This window comes from Dama dama, chromosome 22 (assembly GCF_033118175.1).
Source record: "Dama dama isolate Ldn47 chromosome 22, ASM3311817v1, whole genome shotgun sequence".
In the NCBI taxonomy this organism is placed as follows: domain Eukaryota; kingdom Metazoa; phylum Chordata; class Mammalia; order Artiodactyla; family Cervidae; genus Dama; species Dama dama.
Genome location: NC_083702.1, coordinates 53,014,370 through 53,038,559, shown reverse-complemented (window position 1 = coordinate 53,038,559; position 24,190 = coordinate 53,014,370). Strand labels below are relative to the sequence as shown.

The 24,190-nt window shown below is 35.3% G+C and overlaps 1 protein-coding gene across 2 annotated transcripts in view; it reads right to left on the bottom strand.

Moving 5' to 3' along the window:
• NUP37 (nucleoporin 37) overlaps positions 1 to 24,190 on the bottom strand; it is a 41,319-nt gene that overhangs the window by 8,950 nt on the left and 8,179 nt on the right. For both annotated transcript variants that reach the window (XM_061125521.1, XM_061125520.1), the window contains exons 3-5: positions 21,088 to 21,212; positions 18,749 to 18,821; positions 16,403 to 16,497 (exon numbers count right to left, since the gene is read on the bottom strand). In XM_061125521.1, coding sequence (XP_060981504.1) covers positions 16,403 to 16,497; positions 18,749 to 18,821; positions 21,088 to 21,212 — 293 coding nt within the window. The remainder of the gene's footprint in view (positions 1 to 16,402; positions 16,498 to 18,748; positions 18,822 to 21,087; positions 21,213 to 24,190) is intronic.

The following is a 24,190-nucleotide window of genomic DNA, read 5'->3' as shown; positions in this document are numbered from 1 at the left end:
AGCAGGAGTATAATGTTAAAAATTTTTGATACGTTACTAAAAAAAAGAAATTCCCTAAATTTATTCAAGGCTATCAACTAGAGATTATAGGGTAGATATCTGTATTTAAAGCATGTTTCATAGAAAATTATAACAATTATATTTATTTTAGAAAATGTAAAAGCAGTATGAAGAATTTAAGTTTTACCACATTCAATAATGGGAAAACAGTCACATACATTTTCTAATTAATCTAATATAGCAATACTGTAACACAGTAACCAAATTAAATTATTCATGAACTCTTTATTTTGTGGACAGAATCTTGAAGTTTCTAGGTCACTAATCAGGTTGTATTTCTACTTCAGTGAGTGAAAGTGAAGTCACTCAGTCGTGTCCGACTCTTTGCAACTCCATGGACTGTATGTAGCCTACCAGGCTCCTCCGTCCATGGGATTTTTCAGGCAAGAGTACTGAAGTGGGTTGCCATTTCCTTCTCCAGGGGATCGTCCCAACCCGGGGATCAAACCCAGGTCTCCTGCATTGTAGGCATACCATCTGAGTCACCAGGGAAGCCCCTTCAGTAGTCACTTCAATTAACAATAATTTCTACCAGGGGTACTTAAAACATACACCTGTACCCCTCTCTTCCACCCCAATGCTCCCATTTTAAACATAAAGAAGCTAGTATGAGGTGACATGAATTTAGGGAGATAGGAGTTGCTCATTCCTTCTGCCTTTGGGTTCCCAGGCCAAGGGCTATTTCCTATCATTTACCTTTTCTGATATGGCTCACTTCCTCAATTCTTCTCAAAAGGAGCCTTGACTAATAAAAGATTAAAGGATAGAATGGCTGAAGGAACAAGTATCTGGTTCCCTGTACTCTCCCTCTCTTCAATACTTACAACAAACCTACTCAATTCCCATCTCAATTTTTTTCCCATCCCCAGAGGAGAGATCAAGATTCAGAAGTCTCAGTAATGACTCTTTTGTGAGAAGTCCTATTCTTCATCTAGACTACTGGTTTTTGAGCTCATTCTTCACATTCAGTCATTGTTATATCTCACTGGTACAGAATGTGGCAAAGAGTTAGGATGGCAAGAGACAGAAGGTGAAGGGTAGCTGGCAAAGTGTCCACAGAGTCTGGTCCTTAAGAACTGACTGCATTTATTATAATGCCTTGGACTTTTTCTTCTATATTATAGTTCATATCTCATTAGGGACCATAAAACAGTTTCAAGAAACTTAGGGAATGTTTTTAAGGTTGAGGCAAAATTTTATTTCAAAGAAAGTAGACATATTTATTTTACAATGCCTCTACTATTCTTCCAAACCACATAATTTAAATATTTTTCCTTTCTATAGAAATTATAGGATCTCCAATCTTTAAATATCTTAGTTACATATAAACTAACATAAATATGCTTTAAAATGATTATCTACTTGATTAAATAGAAGAAGCATACACTTTTTTTCCTCTTGCTAAATTAACACTTCATCTGTATTTACTACATAGGGAGACAACTACAATTTAACTGAGAAGGTTGGAATCACATTTCCTATGGGTTTATTCAATTGTGTTTCCACCTTTCACAATAAATAAGATTATTAGTCAAGGCAACAGAATATTTCTTTCTTCTTTATTACCGTTTATACAATAAAGTAGTGGACTAGCATATATTTTACCACTATTGAAGTAGCAGAAATTTGTCTTGCATATTCAGTGAATCCCATGAGGGAATGGTTTAAAGGCTCCATTCTTTTGATTTTATTCTAATATGTATTTGACTTTTGTTTGCTACTACATTGAATGAATGCAGACCAGGATATTTTCATGACTTTTTAATTTCAAATGAAGGAAACCAAAGAGATTTAAAAAATTGATATTCTATAAAAACAGGCCAATTAATGAAGCATATTCTTGTCCACTGAACCAAATTTTAATCTCATTTTTAAACAGTATTTAGCCTGAACAGAATCTGATACATTTTGGGAAAAAACAAAACAAACAAAAAAAATCAAACTGATTTAAAAATGAGGAGAGTGATCCAGATTACTTTATGGGATTAGGGTAAAATGATTTATGGCTTATAATTATATGCTTATTAAATAATTCTCAGCAGTTGCACAATCCAAGTACTAAGCATGCAAAATACAACCAATTGTGCTGAAACGAGTTATCACAGCTAAATTAGCTACAGATGGTACACTTTAACTTGTTAGGCTTTATTTCCCATTTTGATAGATTCTATAATTAAGTTCCTCTCAAATCCTTTTGTGGAGCTCAATTTATTTTCCTGTGTCTTTACTACATGTCTCATCTAGTTAACATAGTCCCATCAGATGAAATCACATTTCTTTTTTTGCAGTATACCATTAGTAATAAAAACACATCAATCTTATGCATGCAGCTCAAAGAGAACACACCTGAAGCATCCAGATTAAGAGAGCATTTCCAGAACTTCAAACGTCATCTGTGCTTCCTTATAGTCCCTATTTCCTTTGTTGCGGTTGTTGTTGCTGCTCAGTCGCTAAGTCATGTCTGACTCTTTTTGACCCCACGGACTGTAGCCTGGCAGGCTCCTCTGTTCTTCACTATCTCCTGGAGTTTGCTCAGATTCACGTCCATTGAGTCAGTGATGCTATCTAACCATTTCATTCTCTGCTGCCCCCTTCTCCTGTTTTCCTGCCTTCTCACAAAAAGTACCCACCATCCTGACTTCTGCTGGTTTGGGATATCATAAAGATGGAATGCTATGGAAAATGCTACCCAGTGTATTTCTTGGTCTGGCATCTTTTGTTCATTATTAAATCCTGTGAAAGTTACCAGTACTGCTGCATGTTGTCCTTTGTTCATCCTCACTGCTGTACACAGCGTCCCGTTAATTAAGTACACTGCCAAGTATTTACCCACTCTACTGCTGACAAACATTCGGGCTGTTTCCATTTATGGTCATTACTAATAATCCTTCCACAGATCTTCCTGTATATGTCTTTTAGTGAATACAGACATCCACACACCCATTCCTCTCTTACACAGACACATGCCCACATCTTTCCACCTCCACCTTCTGAATACTCACTAGATCATAGCTTACAAATACATTCAACTTTCGCAAGTATACTGTCAAATAGGTTTCCATACTGGATGCACCTCATTTATCTTTTTTTTCCCTTTCATCTTTCTTTGTAATCACCAACTGAAAATGCCTAAACTTTCTCTGACAAATTTTCTGACAAAATAATCTTAAAAGAATTATTTGTCTCAATAGCAAAACGCACAACTTTTCAGTTGAGCTTATCTGTAAGGTTGATTTCTCAAATCATTCTCTTTCCACTTGCATTTTATGTTATTTTCATGTATTTGTAAATGAATAAATTTCCATCAGTTTTAGAATGTAGTGAACACAATATATAGTAAAAACTCTCTTAGTTGACCTCCTTCTGAAAGATTACCTTTTCTCTCTCCAGAACTGACAAGAGTAAGATCATTTTCTAATAGCTCACATGTGCATCTGTTGCTGGCTTACCTCACAGAAAAATGTGTTTAATGAACTGCTGTTTGTAAGTCATGTAAACCCATGCTTATTAGCCTATTGTAATTACATAATTATGTAAGCTGGCAAAATATGAATGTGAAAGAACTGTTTCAATGGAACTAAGTTGATGGTAACTAAATTTTAAAAAATGCTCTTAAGTTAGGCATGCATGACAGTTACAAAAGATTAAACAATTAAAAACCTAGCTATATTTGAATTATGACTGCCTAAAAAATTTTGTTTTCATTGTAGACACTGGATTATGGGTGTGGTTTATGCAAAAAAGAAGTCCAAAGCAAATCAATGGACACATAATTTAAGAAAAACAAAAATCCTTGGTCTATACCAAAAAATTGGCAAATTTTCATATATACATTATATATTAAAGTAAGGTAGGACTTCCCTGGTGGTGCCCTGGATAAGAACCCATCTGCCCATGCATAGGATATGAGTTCAATTCCTGGTCCAAGAAGATTCCACATGCCACGCAACAATCAAGCCTCTGTGCTGTAACTACTGAGCCTGTGCTCTAGAGCCTGTGGGCTGCAACCACCGAGCCGATGTGCTGCAACCACTGAAACCAGCAGGCTTAGGGCCTGTGCTCGGCGCCAGAGTAGCCAGAGCAATGAGAAGCCCGCATATCGCAACCAGACAGCAGCCCCTGTTCTCTGCAACTAGCTCACAGGCAGCAACAAAGATCAAGTGCAAACAAAAATTTAAAAAGTAAATTAAATAAGTTAGGTAGACAGTCCTTTAAAATGATTTCCAGTCCTTTAAAATGAGTTTGCAAGTTCAGATCATGTCAGATAAGAGTTTCTACTATAATTGGGAAAAAAACCCCATAAATTCATATTTTAATATTTCCAAATTTATTGCTAGTATATTTGTTTATAATATGGGAAATTACCTAAAAGTTCATTATAACTGCAGAAGCATACTTTTCAGGCAAGTGGTATAGCAAGAAAAAGAAAAGCTATAAAGGTTTATAACTTTCTTAATACACATAATAAAACACATTGAAAGATAATAGACTATAAGAGTATAAAAATATAACATTATCAAGTTAAACTACCATGGTCAAAAATCAGGAGCTATAGAAAACATATATGTATACCTATTCAAATGTTTGCAAGGGAAATTTCAAAACAAAAGCTTTTAAGGTAATGTTGACATATTAAGAAATCAATAATATAAACTGAACCTAAGGGCACTGGATATAGACAGCATTACTCTCGAGGTAAATAAAATGACAGTTTTGATGCAATCTGACTATGACTATAACTTCCCCACCCCTCTCAGCTCTGCGGTCTTAAGTAGAACTCTCAGATTTAGTTCTTTGATGTACAGGTGAAGAGGTATCCTGATCTAAGACTAGGAACTTATCTTACTTTTGGTAGTTCATTGTCAAAATCACTGCTTCATTTCAGGCTGAGTGCTTTTCAGTACAATATTAAGTATTTCTAACCATATGGGTGGAGAAGGCAATGGCAATCAACTCCAGTACTCTTGACTGCAAAATCCCATGGACAGAAGAGCCTGGTAGGCTGCAGTCCATGGGGTGGCTAAGACTCAGACACGATTGAGTGACTTCACTTTCACGCACTGGGGAAGGAAATGGCAACCCACTCCAGTGTTCTTGCCCGGAGAATCCCAGGGATAGGGGAGCCTGATGGGCTGCCATCTATGGGGTCACAGAGAGTCAGACACAACTGAGGTGATACTTGATACTACTAAGCAAATAGTTTTAATAATAGATGAAATGGACTACCAGAAATTTTACTGACAAGAGTAAGAATTACAAGGATGAAAAAGAAAGATAATTACTTATGCTATTTTAACCTTCAATAATTAAAAATTATGAATCAACCAGAGGACTGTGTGAAGGCCAGATACACAGCTATCCATCTTTGTGCCCAGAAGTTTTATTAGATCTCCCTGTAACCCAGGAAGTGTCTTGGGAAGGAAGAAGGGCAAGGAGAGATCCTGAGAAGTAGATTACCTTCTGGGTTACTACCCACAAGACTATTAAAACAATAAACTAAGATGTTTTAACTAAAAAGACTAAGTGGTTTCTGAAAATCACATGAATGAGTGCTTAAGAAAAAGGTGTACTCCATGATAGGAAAATTCATGCTCTATTATTTGTACATCTAAGCTGTGATATCTTTATACTGACTTGTCTATAAATAATATTAAAATTTATGAACACAAAAATTTATAAGTCAAAAATAGAGTCAGTAATCAAAAGTTGTACTTTGAAGGGGAAAGGAAGTGGCCTGTTTCAAATATAATACTAATAAACCAACTTTACCATACAAAATTATTGACTATGCCAAAGTGCTTGACTGTGTGGATCACAATAAATTGTGGAAAATTCTGAAAGAGAGGAGAATACCAGACCAGCTGACCTGCCTCTTGAGAAATCTGTATGCAGGTCAGGAAGCAACAGTTAGAACTGGACATGGAACAACAGACTGGTTCCAAATAGGAAAAGGAGTACGTCAAGGCTGTATATTGTCACCCTGCTTATTTAACTTATATGCAGAGTGCATCATGAGAAATGCTGGGTTGGATGAAGCACAAGCTGGAATCAAGATTGCCAGAAGAAATATCAATAACCTCAGATATGCAGATGACACCACCCTCTTGGCAAAAAGGGAAGAACTAAAGAGACTCTTGATGAAAGTGAAAGAGGAGAGTGAAAAAGTTGGCTTAAAGCTCAACATTCAGAAAACTAAGATCATGGCATGTGGTCCCATCACTTCATGGCAAATAGATGGGGAAATAGTGGAAACAATGGCTGACTTTAGTTTTCTGGGCTCCAAAATCACTGCAGATGGTGACTGCAGCCATGAAATTAAAAGACGCTTACTCCTTGGAAGAAAAGTTATGACCAATCTAGACAGCATATTAAAAAGCAGAGACATTACTTTGCCAACAAAGGTCCATCTAGTCAAGGCTATGGTTTTTCCCGTGGTCATGTATGGATGTGAGAGTTGGACTATAAAGAAAGCTGAGCATCAAAGAATTGATGCTTTTGAACTGTGGTGTTGGAGAAGACGCTTGAGAGTCCCCTGGACCATAAAGAGATCCAACCAGTCCATCCTAAAGGAGATCAGTCCTGGGTGTTCATTGGAAGGACTGATGCTGAAGCTGAAACTCTTAATACCTTGGCCACCTGATGTGAAGAGCTGACTCATTTGAAAAGACTCTGAAGCTGGTAAAGATTGAGGGCAGGAGGAGAAAGGGACGACAGAGGATGACATGGCTGGATGGCATCACCGACTCTATGACATGGGTTTGGGTAAACTCCAGAAGTTGGTGATGGACAGGGAGGCCTGGCATGCTGCGGTTCATGGGGTTGCAAAGAGTTGGACATGACTGAGCGACTGAACTGAACTGAACCACACAAAAAACAATCTACTATTATACATCATGAAGCTTTGGAGGGGTTAAAAAATCTTACACAGTTACATGTCATTCCTTCAGTTTTTTTCTTAAAATTATTAACAAATGCAGCAGAAACTACCAATTTATCATACCTGAGGGCCACCCCTGAGGAGAAGTGACATCTTATTTAACTTACAAAGACAAACAGATTTCTTAAGCATAGGAATTGTGAGATATTTTGTCAGATTTAAAAATAAACCTCAAAATTAAACTCTCAACTGCAAAGAAATAGCATATGGTAGTTTTCAAACAGATCATATTTAGTTATTTCATCTTCAAGGAATTCAGAATAAAAGGACTTTTCCTTTAACTAACATAAACCTTAACACAAACACCAGTAATACTACCCAGGAAATACTCACCTTTCATTACTTTCAAGAAAAATTTTGATATACTTTGTAACTTATTTGACTATATGCTACAAAAGAGGGAAGCTACTCCTTATCAGTTACATTAATGGACTTTCAAAATAAACCTGAATGGATATGTTTCAAGAATATGGTTATTATTTGTACAATTCACTTCTTACAACCACAGGATGGCTACAATGGCTAAAAAGCAAGCTTAAGTTACTGCAGTCACTGATAGGGTAATACGCTTTATGAAGTACTGGTTTTATATTTCATCTGCAAGAGCACACGAGAGACCAAAGGGCTGAACACCACAGTGGTATTACCAGTACACGATCACACAAAATTTCAGAAAACTGTTTCATCATTTTATTACTTTTCAGTCTATTACAATCTTTTAACAACACACTATTTCATGGCCTTGACTTAAACAGAGATCTGCAAAGGTGATGAAAAGATTTTACTATAATTTTTGGATGGTTCTTATAAAGCCATTAAACCCTTCTGTTTCACTCACTAGAGGTAAATTCAATACAAGCTGTCTCCTTTATCTCATTCTTAAAGCTCTTATTAGAACTATGAAATAATTAACCTTGATTGAAAATGTTATAAAAAACTAGAGGAAATTTTAGAAGACAAGCAGAAAACTTTATTTCTGTAATTATTTAACCATAATATTATAATGAATAATATACATTATCCTGATTTCACTTTGTACCTGTAATTATCAGGCATCATTTAACTGCTCCTAAACGCAGATTGATCTTCCAAGCCTATCTTGGCCTATCTTCAGAAGGCTCTCAGTCTCCATTTTTCTCTGTTTCCCACAAGGACTATTTTTTTTTTTTTCCACAAGGACTATTTTTAAGTAAATCACTTATTTTGTGATCTTAGCTGGGGTGGGGTTTGGGGAGGAATGCTGTCTTAACTGTGGATTATAAAGATGCAAATATAAATGAGCAGAAGTATTATGGGAAGAATTTAGGTAATATGGGATATATAGAAGACAGTTGATAAACATTCTATTTCTCTTGTAATAATTTTCAAAAAACAGCATTATTGGCTTAGTGGCTATCTAAGGTAATTCAGTACTCCCTTATCTAGCAATTTGGTTATATTCCTAAAAAAAAATCATTATTTTTTATGTCCCACCTTTCCTCCCATTCTTGTTAAATTGATAACAACTAGAACATGACAACTACTAATATTCCATGTTTTATAGACAAAGTGAATGGCACATTACACGCCTCTATTATTTTAGTCTTGAACTAAGAATTCCTTGGTTTTTGGAAGCCAATTTTTCCTTCACCATAAATTTTATCTAATATTTTAAAAGATTACTGGGGAGGAGGAGGAGGAGATGGATTTAGTTCTAACATCTTCTGTAGTTACAGCAAGTACTGCAACTTCTATTTCTTTTGTATCCCCCAAAGTACTAAATGTTGGCCATACTAAACATGTTTAATAAATACTTGTTGATCTGACTTGTTCTTACAGAACGGCACTGTTTTTAATATACAAGAACATCTGTTGTTTGGCACTGACTAGGAATGAGATGTTCTGTATTAGTGAGTTTTTAAAATAATAAGCTTAACCCATTCAATACTTAAGCACCAGTTTTACCTTCTTTTGGAAGGAGGGGGATAATAAATCTTTCTAAATATGCATTTATTTACCTCTCAAAAATAATGATTTTAACTTTCTTCAGATGATGCTAGGTCATAATTTGAAGTACTAGTACTTATATTTTCCTGTACATAAATGTGTGTATATGATAGATCTATATATGGAGGACATGATGAGGCACCATAAAAGAATGGTGTTCTAACATGAGGCCAAATGACTAGCAATCCTATGATTTACTTGGCAATTCTTTTCTTAAACACATCTCTTGTCAGATGTTTTGTGTGGTAATGGCATCTTTTTTATAAAGACATGGTGACAGATACAGGATTGTATTCATTCCTTCACTCACTCACTAAATACTTAAGAGGGTACTCTTCTGGGGCTGGGATGACTCTGAGGTAGTCAAGCAAGGCTGACCCTGCACAATCCCTTAGTGAAAAGTCCAGGGCAGCCTACTCTAGGACCATTCTCGTCCTCTACAAAACTCCGTTTCTCCTTTCCTGCTCCTCACCTGAAAGCTGGCCTAATGACACATGAATGAATATGACATCTTTGTTTCAACAATCAGTACTAGAGTGTTTCAGCAAAGGTATCTTTCAAAAATGATAAATTTCTTCCCAAGCAGAAGATGATAACATGTCTGTAGACATTACACTAAGTATAATTCTATCAATTTTATTAAACCCTACATTAACGCTTGATTTTGATCAGGGCATAGAAATAATATGAACATTTGCTTTTTCAATAATATAAAAAGATCAAAACTTCTTCAATTAGAGAATCTATCAAATAGTATTTTTGAGGAGTAAATGAATTAATCTATATAAAACACTTAGTATGGTCACCTACTATTAACTAAATCAAAATTTCTCAGCAGGGCATGGTTGGAACCATGGTTCCAACACCAGGTTACAACATTTCTGATTGTCCTGATGAGTGCTACAAGCATTAGTGAAAGGGGGCCAGGGATGCTAGCCATTCTACATGACTTCTGAATGTCACAGTAAAACTGAGAAATACTAGGTGGGGCCTAGTATTATGTGGGGCCTAATAGGTGGGGCCATTTCAAGATTGGAGATGTTTTTTTCAATCATTGTTAGTAGTCCATCCCATGTCGTAACACTGAATTACTCTGACACCATCCATATAAAAATTGGCTATAGCATTTGCAAGAATATTATCCTTCCCTATTTTTTTCAACTTGACATCCTATAATCTGTCTTGTTAGGTTATTTCTATTTTGATTAGCCTTTATTTCCACACTCTTTCACTTCACATAGTACAATTTTTTTTTTTAATTACTACTGACTTCAGTTTTTAGTCTAATACCAAGTTTTGCTCAAGGTTATGACATTGCAGAACTCCAGATGGCACTATTTACATTGTACTCTGTAAGCCATATCCCTGGAATTGTGCAGCTTGGCGGCTTTGCCTCTGCCTTACATTTTCCTGTTATCTTATTTTTCTAATACTCGAATTTATTCCTTGTGAAGAGTGACAAAGACTACATTTTACTATATCTTCTTATGTGGTCATGTCTGAACATATATACACTGTACTGCTATTCTATAACTAGTTGTTTTTTTTATAGATATGTGTAATATAATTAAAACTTATTATATAATATTAAAATATTAATATTTTAGAGAAATGTAGTACAATCAAAATGATATTTTTATCATTATATATTTTGATAGGTTATATTTTCTATAGGGTTCATTCAAAATTGTATAGTACACTTTAGAAAATGTTTAAAAAAAGGGGGTATTGTGACAGATAAAGAACTGTTAAATGAGAACTCAATTTTCTTAAGAACTTGCAGAGATCACAGAATATTAAAACTAGATGAAATCCTAAATAAAAATAGTCATATTACAGAATGCACATTAGTAAGAAATATATCTAAAATATTATTAGATACAAATACTATCTTCTCACAGGATGAATTTGAAAATTACCACTGAGAAGGGTGAATGAATTAAGAGTGCAGGTACTAGAGACAGACTGCCTGATATTCGAGTTCCTTTCCTTAACAGCTATATCCCTTTCCACAAATTATTAGCCTCTCTATGCCCTGTATCCTCATCTTATAAAAGGAGGGTAAAAATAGAACCTATCTCAGACATGTTGTAAAAATTAAATAAACTTACATAGGTAAGGCACTCAGTGTTGGTTAGTATGCAGTAAAGTATTCCATAAAATATTCAGTAATATTATTTTTATTATAATTCATTTATAGGAAATAAAATACTTATGTGAATCTTACAGAAGCTTGGTTCTGAAATGATTACTCACAGGTTTAAAAATATATCACTGATTACCAAGAACCTAGCACACTGACTGGCACATAGTAGATACTTGACATTTGCTGTCTGGAGGAACTAGTCTACATATGAATTTATTCTCTATACATTCATTCTCTGTATCAAGAGAAAAACAAGTGACAACTTTTAATGGATAGACTGAGACATTAGTACAAGTGAGACTGTCTTCATTCTGATTCAGAATTTGGGAATTTTCAATAAAATACGTAAGTTTTATGAACCCTCTTGAAGGGATAGAGTGTTTTGAAATGGTGTTCCTAAGGTCACAGATCTCTTAGCTGATTATAATATTGTGTCTCCTTGAAAATGTCAGAGTCAAGCATCTGAAGATATGCATAGATCAACAGTGTATTTAAAAGAATTTTTTTCCTTGAGTTGCAGAGTTAGAAAGAAACATTCCTTCTGCTCTTTATAGTACAAAACGTTAAGAATACATCTTGTAGCACTGTTTCATATTGTAGGATCACATAATGAAGCTTAGTATTAAAAAATCTTATTCATCATTTAAATTGTTTTAAAGTTCAGGAGCACTTAGCACACTGACAATGTTGTGCAACCACCACCACTGTCTAGTTCTGAAACATTTTCATAATCCCAGAAGGAAACACTGTACCCAGTAAGCAGTCTCTCCTATGGCTGATCCTCCAACTTCCTGGCAACCACTAGTCTGTTTTGTCTATTGATCTGCTTCTCCTGGAGAATTTACCTAATGGAAACACAGAATATCTTATCTCTGGCTACTTTCACTTAACATAGTGTCTTCAGGTTTCATCTATGGTGTAGCATGTATCTATATTCATTCTTGTTTATAGGTGAATAGTATTTCAATGTGTGGATATCTGTGCTTAGTCGCTCAGTCGTGTCCAACTCTTTGTGACCCCATGGACTGTAACCTGCCAGGCGCCTCTGTCCATGGGGATTCTCCAGACAAGAATATTGGAGTGGGTTGCCATACTCTCCTCCATGGGATCTTCCCAACCCAGGGGATCGAACCCAAGTCTCTTGCATAACAGGCGGATTCTTTCCCACCTGAGCCACCAGGGAAGCCCATGTATGGATATACATTTATTTGCCCATTCATTTACTGATGGACATCTGGGTTGCCTCCACCTTTTAGCTATTGTGAATAGTGCTGCTAGGAACATTCCTTTGTAAGTTTTCATTTGAATGAACACCTGTTTTTAATTTTTTGGGTCTATACCAAGGGCTGGAAATGCTGGGTTACATGTTTAACATTTTGAGGAACTGCCAAACTCTATTCCATGATGGCTACACCATTTGACATTCGTACCAGCAAAGTATGACGGTCTCAGTTTCTTCGCGTTCTTGTCAACACTTGTTTTTTTCTTTGTGTTAATAGTTATCTTAGTGCTCAGTGGTACTTTACTTTGATTTTCGTTTCCCTAATGACATTCAGCATCTTTTCATGTGCTTATCAGCAATTTGTATATCTTCTCAGGAGAATCACCTATTCATGTATTTTGCATAATTTTTTTTAAAAATTGGGTTGTTTGTCTCTTTATAATTGAATTAGAAGAGTTTCTTGTATATCCTGGAGGACACTCTTATCAGATATATAATTTGCAAATACATTCTCCCTTTCAGTGGAATATCTTTTCACTCCCTTGACAGGGTCCTCTGGTATTCAAAAGTTATAAATTCTGATGAAGCCCAATTTATTTATTTATTTTTAATAAATAATGATGGCCTCACAGAATGAATCAGAAAGTGTTTCCTCCTATTCTACTTTGTGTAAGCATTTGAGAGACAGGTGTTAATTCTTCCTTAAATGTTTGGCAGAATTTACCAGTGAAGAAACTTGTCCTGGGCTTTCTTAGTTGAGAAATTTTTGATTATTGATTCAGTTTCTTTATTTTTTATAGGTCTATTCAGGTTTTCTTTTTTTTTTCCTTGAGTTTTGGCAGTTTTGTGTTTTTAAGAATTTGTCCATGACACCTAGGTTATCTAATTTGTTGGCATATAACTATTCATAGTATTCTCTTATAATCCTTTTTATTTCTGTAAGGTTAGTAGTTATGTTCCTACTTTTTCTGATTTTTACGACTTGTAGTATTCTATCTTTGTTTGTCTAGCTAAAGGTTTGCTAATTTTGTTATATCTTTTCAAAGAACCTCTTTTGATGTCATTGATTCTATTATTGTCCATTCCCTATTTTGTTAATCTTTCTTCTAAACTTTATTATTTCCTTACTTCTGTTAGTTTTGGGTTTCTTCTTTTTAAGCTTCATAAGGTATCAATTTAGGTTATTAATTTGAGTTCTTTTTAATAGAAGTGTTCACAGCTATAAATTTCCCTCTGAGCACTGCTTTTACTGCATCCTATAAATTCTGGATGCTATGTTTTCATCTTCACTCATTTCAAAGTGAAATCTAATTTCCCTTGTGATTTCCTTTTTGACCTATTGGCTGTGTAATGAGTGTGTTTTTTACTTTCCATGTACCTGTAGCTTTTCCTTCTGTTAAAGACTTTTAGTCATTACACTGTGATTAAAGAAGATATTTTGTGTGATTAAAAAACTAGCTTTGAGGACTAATATATGGTTTATTTTAATGTGTTCCAGATGCACTTGAGAAGAATATGTATTTGGCTGATGTTGGGAGTGTATGGATGTCTTATATATGTCTGTTAGGTACAGTTGGTTTAAAATGTTAAAATCCTCTACTTCTTCACTGACCTAGTTATTCTATTTAGCATGTTCTTTAAAAAGCATGGTATCACTGGCATACAATACTAAATCCAAGATGACACAGGTTTTGAATATGACTGGACAAGGATTTCACTAAGGTACCTTTATCACCAACATACACAGATTCAGACTCCAGTAGACATCAATTTAGTACAATGATAGGAATGAATCCTGGGATATATATGGCTATTTCTTCTGCCCAAATGGCAGAGCTGCCATTTGGCTGGTGTCTTTTATTTGTAACTTGGCAATTGTATACTTTGAGTTAATGAAGACAATTGTACTGAAACATTTCCCTATTGTAGTCTGTCCCCTCAGAATTCCTACTTTCTTTGTTACTTTGAGAGTGTATGTTACTACTCTTTCTTAAACTTCTTGATTTACCTACATCTTCTGTTTCTTTTAAAGAGCTTATCTGTATTGTTTAGCTTTTAGTCCAAGAGGTTTGACTTTGAAAGCCAATCAGAATTATCCCTCTGGTTGGCAAATTAAGCTCATAAATACTAAATTGAGCTCCCCAGCCACTGCTGCATTGATATTATCAACCTCGAGTATCTCAGACTTACAAAAATAGGCATGCATTTCTTGCTTATGGGTCTGGGGAAGCTCTATTTCATAATGCCAGATGGGCCCATCTCTGCTTAATGTATTTCTCATTCTGGGGCCAGTAGCTATCTAGGACATGTTGATCTTACAGCAGAAGACAGCAGCCAGCAGGTCAAGCCAAACCAGGTAAAACATTTAAAGTGTCTGCTTGAGTCACATCTGCTAACAGTACAATGGCTTCAACAAGTCACATGGCTAAGGTCAACAGAGCAAGCAAAGTCTCTGTCCATAGGAGCATGGATGGGGGAGTAAGTATTTACTGAACAGTAACACCATCAACGACAGGCTAGCAAATAAGACAATTAAGAGCAACATAATAAATTTTAAGTTAAATTGATTTAAATTAAAGGACTCATTTTGAAGTTAAGTCCTTTCTCCTATTTAAAGTAATAATGTTTTTTTATTAATAAAGTGATAATAATAGAAGACAGTAGGCTTTTAAAAAATTCTTATCACTTGACACAATAAAAAGGTGGCAACCCTCTGCAAATTTTAGGACAATTTTACTATTCTACAAAAATCCCAAAGTCTCCTACAAAAAAAAAAAAAAAAAAAAATCACAGACCTCTGAATGCAATCCCAGGTCTCTGGCTGGTGTCCACTATTCACAGGATATTCCTTGGCTTGCAAAGACACTCATTTTCCCCCTTCAAAGATTTCATTATTCCAAATGCTTGTGATTAGGAAACTCCATGTGTTAGAGAACTAAAATGTCATTATTTCTTTCTAGTGGTTTAATTTAAGTTTTACATTAAAAAATGGTACCATTAACTCTTCTGTCTCTATACAAACTTGGTTTTTTAACACTTGGGACTCTACTATCTTAATGCCATGTAAATCTTTCATGTCTCTGACATGAAAATTTTAACAGGCAGTATATAAAAAATAATGGCCTATGACTCTATAACTTAAAAAAGAGCTACTGAGAAGATTAAAATTTAAAAAGAAGCTAGTGGCTTTAATTCCAATGTGAAAGGACACATACTTAGTAGTTTTATATTTGTACAAGTATTTATAAATACTAGCAATTTTATCATAGCTTTATCAAACATTAAAACTATGCAAAATGGCAGAGCAGTGGTTTTCGTTTTCTTTTTGTCTGTGTGTGGTTCAGTTTGTTCACAGCACTGTTAAAGCAAACGAGGCGACTGGCATTCCTCTAATGACTGCTTTACTTCTGATTCCTCAGCTTATTTCCACCTCCTACACTTGGTCTTCATCTTCTTCTTTACTTGTGATATTCTCCAGCCTTAGGCACTAGTAAAATGTTATAGCTCCCTCATCTGTTCAATCTAGACGGGGGTGGGGGTGGAAAGGTGGAAGAATATAATATTGAAATGTACTGTATTGAGTATCTACAGAAAAACTTTAGACAGAGACTTTCGAATTTGTCAAAACACTAAATGTCCCATGAGTCTTGCTTTAGCAAATGAGATTCTCAGTTCATTATTAAACATTAACTTACCAGATAGAATCTGTGAAATAACTTCACAGAATGGCAAATGCCTTTTATTATCCTACTGATCCTGTTCAATATTTGACCTGATATATACTTAGATTTCATAAGCGCGCAAATCTAAAATAAGAGGGAGAGAGGCACCCAAGAACTAGTTAGGGAATTTTCCACTGAGATGAGAATTCAACTTCACTGGTTTTGAAACTCCTGTTGGTGCCATACTTACACTTTAAATAAAGTATGCTTCTTTTATAACATTTTGTGGAATATATGTAGAAATTTACATTTTCTTTAATTTTTAAAATGTAGTTCTCATTAACGTAAGATGAAAATTCAAAAATTTTGTTGTAACATAAGCAACATACCTGCACGTATGATCATCACTCACACTTGCAATTTCTTGGCCTTCTTTGGGATCAAATACCAAACCATTAATGAAATCTGAGTGGCCCTCTAAAACCTGATATCAGGGGAAAAGTTAGTAAGAACACAAGAAAATAATCTACAATATTCCAACCTAATATTTTTACTTCATTGCTTTCACTGCATGCTTCTCTTTTCTATAAATATTTCTTAAGCAATCTGCTATTTTTAAAGCATGATTTATACACCCACTTTTTGGGAAGGTTTATCTTGGAAAGAAGCTGATCATTCAACACAGTTATTAGCTTGATCTTTCTTTTCTAGTATGCATTTCTTACAAAAACACACATTGTTTTTATTTTTTTAACTGTACCTGTCCTCATATCACCTCATTTCTCACTTATTACATAAAACTTATACAAAAGTTAAAGCTAGGAGAACTTTCTAGGAGCCCTGAAATAAGAGTCCCCTTTGGATTTTGTCTCATACCTGCTGCTCTGTACACTGGCTGTTACCTAATAAACAGGTAGCAGGGACTTCAACTTCTACTGTCTTTATTCATTGGCTCAATGTGACTGCCAGCACTGGAGACAGCTAGAATTATAAGCCCATTATCACAGAAATCCTCTTTTGGCCACAGAAGGAGCAAATGGGAAGTTGTAAATTAGAGGACTATGCATGCAGGTTAAGGTCCAATTAGTCTAAATCTTTATAACTGAAATCCTGAACAGGCCTGTTAGATATCAGATATTTAAATAATTTAATGGATATTGTTTTTGCTTCCTAGCTTACCTTCCAAACACTTGAATTCAGTTATAAGATTAATAAAGTAATTCTATTTGGTACTGCTTACTATTTGGAAATGAGGGAGAAAAAAAGGATTTTATTCAAACATTCTGGTGTAAGTTTAACAAGTCCAGGTCCTTCTTCAGTGCTTATGTCACAGTTTCTATAAACCACATCACATTAATTATTTAATGTCTTTTTTAACTGGCAATAATAGTTAATAACTATTGACTTTTGATGGGTCAAAATTCTATGTGTCACTGTACACTCAGATGTTCACTGATACAGCTTTAAATAAACTAATATATACAGTGCATTTATTATGGTAAAATTGTATATAGCCCATTGTATATAGCTTAGACCATAACTTTTACTGTTTTCTAAATGATTAGGTTTATAGTTTACCTTTGTTTTACAATATTATCATAGGTTTTATTTACTAGGAAGTCAGGAAGGCAATACTGTTCTTATAAAAAAACATGATTCAATTTCAATCCAAACTGAGAGGTATTTAATGAATTTCTCCTCACTTTATTGAGATATGTAACACTATGTAAGTTTACGGTGTATAACATGATGATTAGTACCTGATGATACACACATAGATTGTGAAATGACTACCATGACAGGGTTAGTGAAGTGACTACCATGACAGGGTTAGTTAATACTTCTATCACCTCACAAAATTATCAATTTTGTTTTGTGGTGAGAACATTTAAGATATAGTCTTTTAGCAACTTGCAAGATGTAATACAGTATTGTTAACTATACTCATCACGACATACAGTAGACCCCCCAGAACTTACTCCTCTTAAAACTGGAGGTCTGTACCCTTCCATCATCATCTCCCCATTTCCTACACCCTCCAGGCCCTGAAAACCACCATTCTACTTTCTCTTTCTAAGAGTTCAGCTTTAAGAAGAGCTCTTCACATTAGGTGCAGTCATACAGCATTTGTCTTTCTCTGTCTGACATCTTACAGGGTTATTTATCATACCAATAGAAAACTCACATACAGGGCCTTACTATGTAAAAAGCACTATTCTAAGTGTTTTATATGAATTAGCTCAGTCAATGCTCATAATCCCATGAGGCAGATGCTATGATCATCTCCATTTTACAGGTAAGGAAATGAGAACAAGAGATTGGGAATTCGCCCGAAGTCATACTGTTAACTAAGGTGGCACAGCTGGGCTTCAAACCAGATGTTCATGCTTCTAACCACGCTGTAGTCCTGCCTTGCACTGCGTTGTACTGAGCTTGTTCCCTTGGAATTCACCTCTTACTCTATGTGTGTTCATGTCTTTTATACCAAGTTTCTAATTCCCTCTCATTTCTGTGCTTACCTACTGTTTTAATTTAATAAGTGATATCAGATTTATAATTCGCAGACCTTACTATGATCCTAGTCCCTTACTATAGCCTAAAATAGAGTAAATGAGATTCTAAACTACATATTTCAGAGACAACCATAAAGTCATTTTAAATTGGGATAATTCAATTAAAAAGCAAAAATAATAAATGTTTTAAAATAGATTTACAAATTAAACTTGTCAACATACCTTGTATTCATTTTTATCTTGAAGATCTGAAGTAAATAATCTAATTTTCATATCAGCAGCAGAAGTACAAAATCTGGAAGTAAGAAAACAAAAATAAGGCCCTTTTTAATCTGTGTAAGTGAAAGTTCTTCCCACCTTTAACCACCAAAGCTATCTTCATAACTCATAATCATACTTTTCTTTGGGCAGAAGGGGGATGCTATGGCTCCACTATAAAATCTGTTATACAACTATGGCTGAAAGTAGGGGACACAAGTTTGTTTTGAAAATATAAAAATATTAGTATATTGGATTTGTCTCTTTAATTATGAAAGGATAGAATTTCACTATAAATCACCACATGAATTTAACATTTAAGTTTTTCTTAAAGGTTTAAAATGATGGGTTTAAAAAAGTATCTTCTTTTAGCTAGGTCAATATAAGGTATAAAAATATAGTTATACATCTATCTTAGTCTTTGCATCCTTCAGTTATTTATAAGCCTTCTTACTTTAAGACACACCAAACTCACTAAATTAGGTGAAAGATAATAATCTTTTTATACCTATAAAAGCTGGTGTATTTATTACTAAAAGTCGGCATATTATCATACTGACCCTATTATTTAAGGTTATTGTTTAGGTGTACATCAATGTATATTACAAAACAAACTCTAAGCAATAAACAGGTATCTTTTAACTAGTTCGCCTTTAACCCTAAAGTTTTAGATCCTCAGCATGTCAGATTACGGCTGAGGAAGAAAGAAATGATATGTCTGTATGCACACCTATGTGCTGAGTCTCTCAGTTGTGTCCGACTCTTTGCGACCCCATGGATTACAGCCTGCCAAGCAGCTCTGTCCATAGGATTTTTCAGGCAAGAACACTGGCTGCTGCTGCTAAGTCGCTTCAGTTGTGTCCGACTCTGTGCAACACCATAGTCAGCAGCCCATCAGGCTCCTCCATCCCTGGGATTCTCCAGGCAAGAACACTGGAGTGGGATGCCATTTCCTTCTCCAATGCATGCATGCATGCTAAGTCGCTTCAGTTGTGTCCAACTCTATGCGACCCTATGGACAGCAGCCCACCAGGCTCCTCTGTCCACAGGATTCTCTGGGTAAGAATACTGGAGGGGGTTGCCATTTCCACTGGAGCAGTTGCCACTTCCTCCTCCAGGAGATCTTCCCTCTAGGTATGAAACCCATGTCTCCTGCATTGGCAGGTGGATTCTTTACCACTGAGCCAGCTGGGAAGCTTTTGTATGCCTGTATTGAAAAATAAAGCTTATTTCCAATTGTCTTTAGGTAAATGAGTACTATATGGATCTAAATTTCTCAAGTTTTGACTCTATTAAAGCTATATTTTTTTCTCACCTAAAACACTTAGTTTATTTAATTTAAATAAAGCTTAAGTTAAAGCAAGTCTCCTAATCTAGAGATCCAGATATGTTGGTAAATCTCTTGTACCATGCCTTTTCAATGATTAGTTAACAGTCATTCGAAGAAATAGATCAATTAGGCAAAACTAATTTCTGATAACAGAAATTGGATCAATAGTTGCTTAGGCAGGGGATAGGCTACAGGGATTAACCAGAGGAGCACAAAGAATCTTCTGGGGGTCACAGAAATGCTATGTATTACCAGCATCTAGGTTATAAAAGTACATGTATTTGTCAACATTGATCAAACTGTACCTTTAAGAGTTGAGTTCACTGTATGTAAATTATCCCTTAATTTAAAAAAATTAGGTTAGCTCAGTAAGAGCTAAATTATGGTTGTTAAATACTGTTTACTAAAAGGAGACATACATTTTAGATTTGATATTTATGGAAATAAGGTTAGTGTTTTGTAACAGACCTTAAATAACCTGACATACCATTGCCTTTGTGAAGAAGGCCTCAGCAAATGTGTTAATTTTTTTTCTCAAAAAGCAGTCATTCTTTTTAATGCTTTCAACAAAACAGAAGCCCAAGGATCAGAACTAGAGTTTTATGAAAATTTGACCCTGGCCTATGTATGAGGCAGTAAGGTTGATTAATGACTCAACCAAATTTAGTTATTTTAACAAAGTTGCACTTTCAATAAGTGGTAAATTCAGTGAAGAATTTATGATTCATAGGAATCTCACATAAACAGCTTTGTAGTCACGCTGAAACACATGCTTCAAGGCATCACTGTTATATTTGCATATAAGTCACAAATTTAGACAATAAGCCTAAATTATGAAATAATAGCAAATACTGAAATACCTAATTACCTGTAGTTAAGGAAATGGAGGAAAAACATCCCTATGATTAGAGGCTTCAGATCACTTAACACAAAGGATATTAATAAATACTGCATTTAATAATTTTCAACTTACTTGATTACTGGAGGCAATGAATCAAGTCTAGTCTCTGGGCTCCAAGCTATGCCATCAACTCTGACTCCATGGTGAAATGTTCGTAGTGTTTTATACTGAATTCCTTCAATGTCTGCTTCTTCCTCCTAAGCATACATAGTAAATGTTTAAATAAGTCATGAGAACAAATAATATAAAACTGTGTATTTTATTATAATGAAGAATTTACCAGGGGGCCATGAATATTCTTTTGAGAAGTTCAAAAAGCAGATTAGATATTAAGGTGGGCTTCCCTGATAGCTCACTTGGTAAAGAATCCTCCTGCAATGCAGGAGACCTCGGTTCAATCCCTGGGTCGGGAGGATCCCTGGAGAAGGGATAGGCTACCCGCTCCAGTATTCCTGGGCTTCCCTGGTGGCTCAGCTGGTAAAGAATCTGCCTGCAATATGGGAGACCTGGGTTCGATCCCTGGGTTGGGAAGATCCCTTGGAGAAGGGAAAGGCTACCCACTCCAGTATTCTGGCCTGGAGAATTCCATGGACTGTACAGTCTGTGGGGTCACAAAGAGTCGGACAGGACTGAGCAAAATTGGGGCTTCCCTGGTGGCTCAGAGGGTAAAGTGTCTACTGGCAATGTGGGAGACCTGGGTTCAATCCCTGGGTCAGGAAGATCCCCTGGAGAAGGAAATGGCAACCCACCCTAGTACTCTTGCCTGGAAAATCCCACAGATGGAGAAGCATGGTAGGCTACAGTCCATGGGGTCACAAAGAGCCAGACACAACTGAGTGACGTCACTTTCACTTTCTTTCAACTAGTTTACTGAACAACAACAAAAATATCCAAAGCTGTCTAAGTGTTACAAAATAATTCTCTAAGATAACTAAAAACAATATACTTGTTATACTTTATCTCAAGAGACATTTTATTCCTAATAGTAAATATATTTCACAGCAAACACAATGAAAATGGAATGCTCTAAGAATCAGAATGTTCTAGGTAAATGAAGTAACACGCATGGATTATCAAATAACAATATAAAAAATATATATTGAACAGTTTTGATTATGTATAAGATACCTTGTATCTTATGAAGCCTCAGTCATTATAAAGAGTATCAATGATTTTCACATAGTATTACTCATGGCACTAATTGGACACCTCAGCAACTAACACTTTCACTTTCATACATGTGTGGGATTGAACAAACTTGTTCATCTATACCATTACTATGAATAGTGGATGTGTAAATTACTGATCAGTCTTTTAGATTTGGGTAAGATGTTTAATAAAGTCAGCTTATCTATTTGATTCAGTACTACTAAAATGATTTCAGTTTATTCTCATGGGAAGACAAGAATGAATTTTGAAAAGTCAAGTCATCTTTGTCTGGCAATATGCACAATAACCTGAAAAGCTTTTTGACTACAAAAATAATGCAAAAATCCAAGTCCAGAGAAGCAACTGAGCACAGAGGCATAAAGGTATCTTAAGGGCATCTGCACACATCCAATGATTAATAACTTTTGTTTGTAGGGGACACAAAACTTAGTGCCTACACAAAGAGGGATGCAGATCAGGGACCTCTGCATAGAACCAGGACCTTTAAAGTGGAAGCAGGGAAAACAAAAACCCGTGGTCAAAAGTGCCATGTAAAATATGTACCATGGCTGAAGGTCAAGAAAAAGAAAAAGTAACTTGTGAGAAATCTCAATCATTGGCTGGCCCTAACATAAGTTTGGGGCTTGAATTCACATTAACTATGTGCTCCAGAAAATGAAAACTTATTTCAAAATGTCCGTATGTTGTTAGTGGCCTCAGGCACTTGACAGATAAAGGCAAATTCTTTTTGGATGAACTTCCTCTACCCAGGTCTCAAAATTCTCACAGGTATAGTTCAATCAAATATGATCTTACATGCATGCACTACTACACATGAAAACAAAATACCACAAACACAAACAGAAGAATCAACCTGGAGACATTAAAAAATCAGATTTAAAAAAAAATGTATTTTTGAGGATGTAGACAAGAGAATCAAAAAATATGACTAAGCAACATGAGATTACCCAAAGTGACCAAACAGATATTAAAGAACTAAATGAAAACGTATAGATGAAAATCCTATCATGAGAAAAAAATAATGCTCAAAGGAGCTGGAAGACAGATTTGAAAAACTTATTCAGAATGTAGTTAAGAGAAGACAAAAAGAGATGTTAAGAGGGATTCAGTGAGCAGGCCCACCATATAGCTAATTCGGATTGTAGGAGAAACCAGTAGAGGGAATGGGGGAAGAGGCAAGATTTGAAGACATAAAGGCAAGAGATTCTTCACACTTGATTACAAGCACCAATATGCACATTCAGGAAAAACAATAAATCCCAGGGAGCTTAAAAAGAAATCTGCAGCTATACACTATACAGTAAAACTTCAGAACACACAAACTCTCACATCTGTGTGTGCATATATGTGAGATGGGGGCAGTGAGGGAGAAGGAGCAAGAGTGAGATAAGGGTCTTAGCAATAGCAATCAGAAAGAAAAGATACGTGTCCTATAAAAGATTAATAATTAGAACAGCCATCAGCTTCTTAGCAGAAACAAATGCAGGAAGTCAATGAAATATCTTCAAAATGATATGAAAAACAGTTGAACTGTAGCCACAACAAACTAGTGTTTCAAGAATGAAGCTGTTTTAAAGGTATTTTCATAAAAACTAAAACCAATGGTTGGCATCAATAAAGTCTCATTAAATGATCTTCTAAAGCAGGGGCTGGCAAACTACGACCAAGGAGCCAAATCTGCCCTATGGTCTGCTTTGGTATGGCCCGCAAGCTGAAAATCATTTTTATGTTTTTAAGGAGTTGTAAAAAACAAATAATAATTTGCAGCAGCCACCTTAAATGGCTGGCAAAACTTAAAATATTCACTATTCCACAGAAGAAGTTTAAGTTTTTTCTTGTAATAAAGAATATCTTTCAGGTAAAGAAAAATGACCCCAGAAAGCAGGCCTGAGATGTAAGGAACAGTGAATGAAAATTCAAAGGCAAACATGTGGATTAATTTAAACAAATACTAGACACATAAAACAGTGCTGAATTTGTGGGTTAAAATGAAAAGAAAAATGAT